Raw genomic sequence first — 9,723 nt, 5'->3', positions numbered from 1 at the left:
TTTAAAAAACCACCTTTGTGAATTCGGGCCAGTGTTTTTCTAAAGGAAATTTGCACAATATCCTTAGTAAACATGCTGGCTTTCCATAGTTTTGGTTGATAAAATCAATTTCAACTCTTTGTAAGACAGGGCCAAGAAGTGCTCAGAATACCACCCTTTGTCTTTCATCACTGTAACAATTGACAAATAAATCAGGTGAATATCATTTTCCAGTTATATCAGTTTTAATTCAATACTGAATAAAATATATGGACACATTCTCAAAGCATAACTATGAATTTAACCATCACAGATGGCTAAAATCTTTCATGGAGCCTTGGTAAATCACGCCCCCAAAATTTATTCACATATATTTTCCATTAAATTCAGATCAGTGTTGGGCATATGGACTTTGTTATAGAAATACTGGTAATTGTAGCAATTCTCTTGGGAAGCAAATTGTGTGTGCAAAGGGGCTTGAACATTTTACTTTCTTGATCTTTCTGAAAGCATGTGAGAAGGTAAAAGATCCAGCACAAACTGTAATACAGTATTTCAACAAAGTTAATTTTCAATAAAAGAGTGGGCCATGCTTCTGAAAACTTACCAGTTGAATACATGGTGTTTTTTTAATTACATTGCTTCAAAAGTGAAGTTACGTTACACCTGAATGCATTCAACCATTTCTTATCCACATGAAAATCCTACAAGAACTGAAGACAATCCTTTAGGACAAAACAGTTCATAATTGGACATCTCTGAGTGGCAATTTTGGACTTATCATGCCGAAAATGGTGTAAGCATATAAGCTTGAATAAATCTCTATATTACATATTAAGATACGGTTGGTCTAAGTTAAAGGTCGTTGAGGTTATAACTCTGCAAGGTTGATGTGTGGCCACCATGGGTACTTCTCCTTCATCTTCTTGCCTTCAGGGAACATCTCATCAAATTCTTCCACTGTCAGCTCCTCGAATGGGGTCATACTTTCTAGCTTGTTCACCTATGGGGGGGCAAAGAAAAAGATAATTTAAGTAAAAGTTACGTTTTACACTCCTATTTGTATAAATCTTCACTACAAATCTAATATTAGGTCTATCTCTTTGGGGAAATTCATATTTACAATAAACTTCATTGAGTACCTAATTGAGTGAATTTTTAAACATTTCAATTTTTTTTTTTTTCTTTTCATTCCTTTTTTACCATTCCATGAATTCTGTCATTTGCTATAGATTTTAGTAAGATTTCTAGGTGAAACCATATCAATCATAATGAAATGCTTTGGAGTTGTACTCTTGCATATAAGCTATAAAGACCTCACTACCATCATCAGTAATAATGATGTACATCTTACCTCTTGTGTGTATTTTGCAATACGCTCATTTGAAGCCTTGACAAATTCTGCTGCCATCACATCCTAACAAAATAACAAGAAACAAATATTCATGGTCAAGCACGAGCTAAATCAGCATTCCAAGACGGGAGATAGAGAAAGATACAGACAAAGAGATCGGAGGGACTTGGAAGGTCAAGTTCACCCAAACAATATGATAGATCTAGTAAAAATCAGATGGAAAATAAAGTTAAGATACTAAATGTTTCACTAAATCTCCCTATAAAAGCTACATGCTTAACACAAGAGATGCAATTGAGAATATTAATGGCATGACACAGTATTTCATTTGTAATTTATTAGATGAAATATAAAATAAAGTTATGTAGAGTGTAGACTTGATCATGAAGAAGCTGGTGCATTATAACATTAAGTCTAACAATGTTTTACATTATTTCAGGAAAACAAGTTAATAGGACAAGTCCACCCCAACAAAAACTTGATTTGAATAAAAAGAGAAAAATTCAACAAGCATAACACTGAAAATTTCATCAAAATCAGTCCTTCACGTTTATAATTTCGTGGAGCTCAATAAATCGCTCTCCTTATTTTTTTGAGGAGCTCAATTGAGCTCCTCAGAATCGCTCTCCGTGAGGAGCTCAAATCAATTCATTACAATACATGTATGATAAATTGTAGATTTTTCTTAACATTGAATATGCAATAGCTGTGTTAGCTATTAATCTGTGGTGAAACTAGGCCTGGGTCACGTCAATACGTTTACAAGATGTCGTACGCGCTCCTGCTAAAAAAAAAAAAAAATTGAAAAAAAAATTGCTAAAATTTCACATTTTACATCTTTAAATCCATGAAATGGCCTTCTTTTTTCCATAATTCCTTGAAATTACTTTGATTTAGTTGAAAACTATCAGAAAAATGAAGAATATTCACCACTTTCCTGACTCTGATTTGAACTTACCTCGGTAAATATTGTAGTCCCACATGTAGACTTCCATGGTGTTGCCATGAAAATCTACATATGGGACTACATGGGACTGCAATCTTTACCGAGATTAAATTAAAATCAGAGTCGGGAAAGAGATGAATATTCTTCAGTTTTCTGATAGATTTCAACTAAATCAAAGTAATTTCAAGGAATTATGGAAAAAAGGCCATTTCATAGATTTAAAGATGTTTTTTTTTTTTTTTTGAGGAGCGCTATTTTTTGCTCTCCTTCTTTCTTTAAAGGAGCGCGGTAGGAGTGCCGGCGCGATCGCGCTCCTCAAAAATGAAGGTCTGCAAAATCGGATGTAAAATAAGAAAGTTATGGCATTTTAAAGTTTCGCTTATTTTCAACAAAATAGTTACATGAACGAGCCAGTTACATCCAAATGAGATGATGACATCACTATTTCTTTTGTATTTTATTATATGAAATATTTTTATTTTCTCGTCATTGTCATGTGAAATGAAGTTTCATTCCTCCCTGAACACGTGGAATTCCATTATTTTAACATTTTGTGCTTCAGGCAAGGAGGTCCTAATCGTCAAATTCGTAAAAATTCAAATATTGTATAATTCAAACAATAAAAAACAAAAGAAATAGTGAGTGAGCGACATCATCGACTCTCTCATTTGGATGTAACTGGCTCGTTCATATAACTTTTTTGTTGAAAATAAGCGAAACTTTGAAATGTCATAACTTTCTTATTTTACATCCGATTTTGATGAAATTTTCAGCATTGTGTTTGTCTGATTTTTCTCTATTGATTCAAATCAACATTTTTCTGAGGTGGACTTGACCTTTAATATTTCATATTTCAGGTAATACCTGTAAAAGAAATAGGGAGTTTGTGATCCTATGAGAACCCTCATTTGCATATCACCTTGATGTACACACATGTTGTGTGCAAATATGCAACACTTGAAAACACAATGAACATGCTTTGACTTTCTTAGTTCAGGTCTTGATCTCATTTTTAGCATTATGTTTTCACATTCAAATCAATACTATCGTTTAGATAGACATGGTCTACATATAAGTTCTTCTAGCTGTTTTGGGTTAATAGCCTTAACGGAACATCTTAAACTGGATACAACATTTTCTCTTTCAAGGAGGCTTACCATTTCCTTTTCTTGTTTGTTGATGTTATCAGACACAGTATCAGCTGGATAAGGGACCTTCAGTGCACTGAACTATAAAGAAATAACCAATATTAAAATTTGGTAAGTCAATTTATATCGTCAATAAAAAACTTGAAAATTGACCAGCTATTTGAACATGAATGATGGATACATCTCATTTTTTAACTAACCAAATTAAATATTTAAATAGGACATACAATATCAAATAAACTGCTGGCATGGAATGTGTTTTACCTCTTTCTCAAATTGAATACTTCAATACAACATACAATATCAAGTAAACTGTTGGCATGGAATGTGTATTACCTCTTTCTCAAATTTATCCACTAGTCCAGCAACAGGTACTGACTTGCGATAAGCATCCCAGTTTGGTACTGCAGCTTGCTCTGGCATCTGACTCAATCTGAGACAAACAAAAAGATAAGAATCATAGATTATCAACTAAATAACAAGCGAACATAACCAGATATCTACTGGTAAAAGAATGCATTATGTTGTAACAACCTAAATCTACAGATTTGAGATGGGGCATGTAGGGACATTCATACACACATGGTGATTGATCAAACAGGGTCATCATAGTCAAAATGAAATTTGACTACAACATTGACACATCTCAACATGTATATTTCTTTGTAAACGGACATTTAGTGTTACATGTAACTGGTGGGAGAAGGAAAAAAAATCTCCAAAACTACATACTTGCACTTTATCAATGAGCAAAATCACTAAGCCAGATTATTGAAACAAAGCATGGTTTCAATTCTCTGTCAATCAGCCCAAGGACACGACTGCACTATAGTTTTTCATGAAAAAAAAAAGCAATACTGGAAGCGTAACCCATAAACTTTAGCATATCTTTCATGCAGTTCATAAAAATAAAACTTGGTCTAGGATATTATTTTTGCAAAGCCAGGTTTGAAATATTTCGTTAAAGTTAAAATAAAAGTAGACTGATAAATCCACTGTTTTGGAGGAGTTTTTCCTCCACAAACGGATGACGACCATCTTGCTTGTAATGGTGTAGCAAACAACCGCTATAACTAAAGCGTCTATGGAGAAAGGGTGCATTTTTGCACCCTCCTCGATTACTCCTAAATTTTGCTTTTTGACGTTATGCAACGCACGCGTCTGTAACGTTGGCGAAGAACAATAGGAAACAAGATGGCGGCGTAAACATCAGGCAAGTCTCTTCCGTCTTTTCATAATATTTTCTCATTTTTTTATGAAGTCTTGTTTAAAAATAAAATCGATGGCGCAGAAATGTCGGAAATGAAGTTGTATCCCATGTACTAGACAGCTGGCAGCCGTCTGTTTCGAGGAGTTTTTAAACTTTTTTTTTTTTTAATTTCTCCTCGTACACAGACGGCTCGCTATCGTGCAGCCACCATTAGGGGACTTGCAATGCAAAATCCCCCCGTCGGGGCTCTTCAATTTTTGTCTTTAATGAATAAAAAATTTGAAAATTATTGCGACCAAAATGCAAATTAATATTCCCGCTTGGCATTAATTGCCAAAAAACAGAGAAAAATCAAGTTAAAAGGAACAAAAACAGTGACTTACCTCGGCTGTCACGCAAATTCACTTCCCCATTTTATCCGATCTTAAGTACATAAACATATGGCCATTGAGTCCCCTGTACAGATCGCGCTAGAACTTCGGTCTCTGTATTTGGTGAGTGAAGCCAATGGAGTTCAGCTGAACAACCAACATAACAGATACGGAAGCTTTTGGTCTACACGTGTACATGATTTACAGCTAGATCTTTTAGAAGTAGAAATCTAAGGGGCGAAAGTTTCAGGTTTTTTGGCGGTACACGCACATGAATGGGAAGGAACACCTGGCTTCATTGAGATGAGAATGAGAGTAAGCCTAATTTAGTAGGCCTAAAAAAATGATTTTTACTCTCAAGAAGCCGCCTGGCTAGTTTTAACTTCAAAAGGCTTGAGCAGTAGAGGCGCACGGCCAATATGGGAGACTCTCTCCAATAGGGGAGACAATCTCCCACATTGGAGACTTCCTTTGCAAAAGGAAAAAAGAAACAACACCAACAAAAGCATGATTTTTTCCACCCAAAATTTTGTCTCACTGAGGTCAGAAGCCCATTTGTTTTGTGTGTGATTGACAACAAAAATCCTTATCAAAACAAAAGTAGACGGTGAATTTTTAAAGTAGACGGTGAAAAGGGGTAATTTTTCATGAGGAATATGCTTAGGCCTATCCCATTGTTATTTGCCGCCAAGGTAATCCTCTTGCCGCAAATGTAAACAAAGGAAATTAGTCTCCAAAACTGGAGACTGGCTCTGAAATTGGATACCCAAATTCTTTACAAAAGTCTCTGATATTGGAGATAATTTCCCACATTGGAGACAGTCTCCAATATTGGCCGTGCGCCTCTACTGTTGAGTCCTTGTTAAGCTGTGACACTGTAAGTAGTCTTGATTTTCTCGAGTCAAGACAAGACGAGAAATTTCAGTTTCAGAGTCACACACAAAAAATTGATTAAAATTTTTTATCAACTGCCAGAACTGGCGTGACTGGTGACCGTTATTTCAATTCAACTTCAAGTTCGAGTCAGCATCACAATCAACGAATCAAGGCGTGCATACACAAAGTACAGGCTTCATCTTCCACATATAACCTTTATAATTAACAGTATTATTATCAGCAAAATTGGGAGGTAACTTTAACGATTTCATGATCCAATTGAATTTGACGATAGTTAGTCCAACACAAAAGCGAGTTAGTGGGACAAACATGAAGCAATTAACAATAAGTCGCGATTTCCAAAAATTTACCTGGCATTCAAGGCGTCAAACTTGCCCTTTAGACTGTTGAATTGTCCCTTCTGATTTGGTGGAACTCGTTCTACGAACGCTGCCCAGTCTACAACAGACTTTCCAAGCCTCCTAGCCGCCATTTCGCTGAATTTAATACTTTCGAAATTTGATCAGCGTTAGATATTTCGCTAGTGAAAATGGCGACTGACCAAAAATGCGCTGTACGTACTCAAGATGGCGACAAATTGAAGTCCGCAGTTCGCTCATTCAATATAGTTCATCCACTTAAAATCTGCATTTGTATTGTAATTTTTATTATGCATACTATTTCGGAATGAGTTGTATGTTTCTCTTGTATTTTGATTGATTTGTGGAAAAATAAATGAAATGAATATATTTGGGTCAGATAAGTTAATATTTCCAGGAGGGGGAGGGGGGGGCAGGACGGTTAAAATTTTGCCAAAAACCAACTCAAAAGCGAGGGAGCGAAAAAATATAGGGAAATAACGAGGAAAATGGAAGAAGGAAAAAAAGAGAGAATTAAGAGAAAGGAATGAAATTGAAAAAGTTTGATTTTTTCATTTGATTTCATTCTTTAATTCTTCATTCGTTCGTATGGTTTATTTTCCATAACATAACAAACATTTGTAAATGAAAAACAAATTGTTTTGGGCATGGGTGTCGATCGGTATTCTTGGTTGGGGGGGGGGGGATGATCGACACAAAAGTTCTTGTGGATGGGGATCTTTCAACATTACCCCCATTAAAATCACAGGTTAGGACATTTGCGAGTGATTGATATGCATGGTGTTGTACTGTACTTATATAGTTTTTTTTTAATTCAATTTGTGTTACAAGTAAGCCTATTCTAAACTCATACGAAAGAAAAAAATGACAAAAATTGTCTGGACCATGTACAAGTGATCTGTTTATTGAGCATATGATGTATACACAGGGGCGTCGATCCATTTTTCAGATTGGGGGCAAAATCATGAATCAACGTTCCAAAGGCGCTCGATCACACAAAACGAACAAACTCACCCACACACCCCTACACCCCCACACACATAGGACTATATTATATATATATATATATATGACTCATGAAAAAGAGACACATATCTCACTCTCACCAACAATGCGAGCGCGAAGCGCGAGCTGAAATTTTTTGTATGACATGAAAACAGGAAAAATGTACGTGTTTAGTTTTGTTTGTAGTAACTCATGAGGAGGATAGATACATGTACATGTATCTCACTAGAGAGCGAGCTGAAATTTGTTTATATTCTGACGTAAAAGCTTGATATTCTAAGCATTTTTGGTACCAAGATGGGTATCTAGAAGACAATAGATGCGAGCGCAAAGCGCGAGCTGAAAATTTTGATATTTCGATCTGGAAAAAAAAGACAGTTTAATGGACGCTTTTAATAAAGAACAAGATATGTATCCAACAAAAGATTATTGAAAATCTAAGTGGGAGTTCTTTTGAGGTATAGAACTGAAAACGGGACATTCTATTCACCTATTTAATCATAAAAAGTATGGGGTTTTGGTCGAGAAATGATGCGAGAGCGAAGCGCGAGCTGAAAATTTTTATATTCCAATCTGAAAAGCAGACATTTAGAGCACGATTTTAAATCAAAATCGAGTTGGTATCTCAATCTCGCTTGCTGGTTTCAGTGTAGCATTACAATCTTACTTTATTTTTTAGTTGCACATGCTTAATTATTGGGAGGGGGGCCAAACGATATGTTCCCCCCAAATATTTTCATTGGTGGGGCGATCGCCCCCCTCCCCCCCCCCCCCCCCCCCTCCCCCCGGATCAACGCCTCTGTGTATACAACTTCTCTCTTAAATCTAACCCGACTGGTTATATTTTTTTCTTAATGCATGATGATAACATGCAGATTCGGACCAATTAAGACTAGCACAAATTACAAACTGTGTGGCTTCTCGTGCGCCATCGGGCTTACCGTCATTCCATAGAGCTATCACAGTAATAGCTATATGGTCATTCCTTAGACTATTTATCTTGCCACCCTTTCACTCCCGTTTATTTTTCCACCCTTTTGAATTAATTGATTTATTAAATTTAATTTATTCACCACTGGAGGGATGGAACACCCTATCAACAAAAGTTGTTTTTCATTGGGGTCCTTTTATGGCATGTTTTAAAAATATCATATACATAAACATTTCATTCTTTTCATCTTGAACCTCCACCCATCTGTTTAATAGTCCTGAAAAAGAATGTTTTTATGTAATAACAATATACACAAATTGCGAGGGAAACAAACTGATTGATGGCATACTATAATCATCACTATAATCATGATCAAACTTCATTTTTTCATCATCATTATTATAATTTTTCTATCCTAAATTATTGGGGGGATGATAATACAGGCCATCCCCCCCACTTGAAATATTGGGGGGGATATATCCCCCCACCCAGGGTGACCAGATTTCACAAAATGAAATACGGGACAATCGACAAAAAAGATCAACAAAGAACGCTACACAGTATACACCTGTGAAAAATTAAAAATAATTGGAAGGGAGGGTGAACAAAAGAATGAAGGAGAGAAAGAAAAGACGAAAGAAAAGAAATGAATTGAGAAGAAAGAAAGAAAAAAAAGTAAGGAGAAAATGAAGGGAAAAAAGAAATAAAGTTAGAATAAAAGGATGAAAGAAAGAATAAAAGAGAGAAAAATGTTTCCGTCATTCTTTGAATTGAATACAGAAAGAAAGAAAAAGAAAGGAATGGAAAAAGAATACAATGTGTGAAAGACAACATAAAGGAGAGTAATAAAAAAGTAAGAAAAAGGAGGAGGAAAGAAAGAATGAAGGAAAGAAAATATGTTTCCTTCATATTTTGAAAGAAAGAAGCAAATAAAGAAAGAACTGAGAAAAGCAGTCAGTAGAGGAGGAGGAAGGAAGGAATTAAGGGAGGGATGGAGAGAAAGAATAAGTGAAAGAATTAGATGGAAAAGTAAAATGAAGAATGAAAGAAAGGAGGAAAGAGAGGGAGGAAGAATTTAAAGTGAGGAGGGAATGAAAACATAATGGAAGAAGAGAAAGAATTAAAAGAAAAAGGAGAGGAAGGGAGGGGGGAGAAAAAAAATAATAAAGAAAGAATATAAAAAAGGGAAATTTGATAAAGAATACGGGTAAGAAAAAGGAGGAAAGAAAGAAAAATGAACACACAGAGAAAGGATCAGGAAAGACAAATATATTTGTAGGAAATAAAGATATGTGGAACAAAAACGGGCAAGCAGGATGGATAGAAGGATGAAGAAAGAAGGATAGAAAAGAAAGAAAGAGGAAAAAGTTCGAACTTCAAGCAAAAAAATCCAATCATCTAACAAAAATCATAATGATATTTGGTGTTTTTCAAATATATTTTTAAAATTAAAAAAAATGTTTTAGAAATGAATAAAATTTCAAAGTGATTTTTTTTAACTTAAAACTTAGATGAAACATCGC

General features: G+C 35.2%; 1 protein-coding gene across 1 annotated transcript; it reads right to left on the bottom strand.

The window, feature by feature from the left end:
• Window positions 1–202: 202 nt before the first annotated feature.
• On the bottom strand, window positions 203–6,470 carry LOC121423030 (ATP synthase subunit d, mitochondrial-like). Its single transcript, XM_041618303.1, has 5 exons — window positions 6,256–6,470; window positions 3,764–3,860; window positions 3,437–3,508; window positions 1,334–1,396; window positions 203–982 (listed from the first exon to the last, which is right to left on the bottom strand). Exons 1-5 carry the CDS (start codon window positions 6,375–6,377, stop codon window positions 851–853), a joined length of 486 nt encoding a protein of 161 aa, XP_041474237.1. The 5' UTR covers window positions 6,378–6,470; the 3' UTR covers window positions 203–850.
• Window positions 6,471–9,723: the final 3,253 nt, after the last annotated feature.

Source organism: Lytechinus variegatus, chromosome 10 (genome assembly GCF_018143015.1).
Source record: "Lytechinus variegatus isolate NC3 chromosome 10, Lvar_3.0, whole genome shotgun sequence".
NCBI lineage: Eukaryota > Metazoa > Echinodermata > Echinoidea > Temnopleuroida > Toxopneustidae > Lytechinus > Lytechinus variegatus.
The sequence above is the reverse complement of the archived record's forward strand: the minus strand, read 5'-3'. Positions and strand labels throughout refer to the sequence as shown.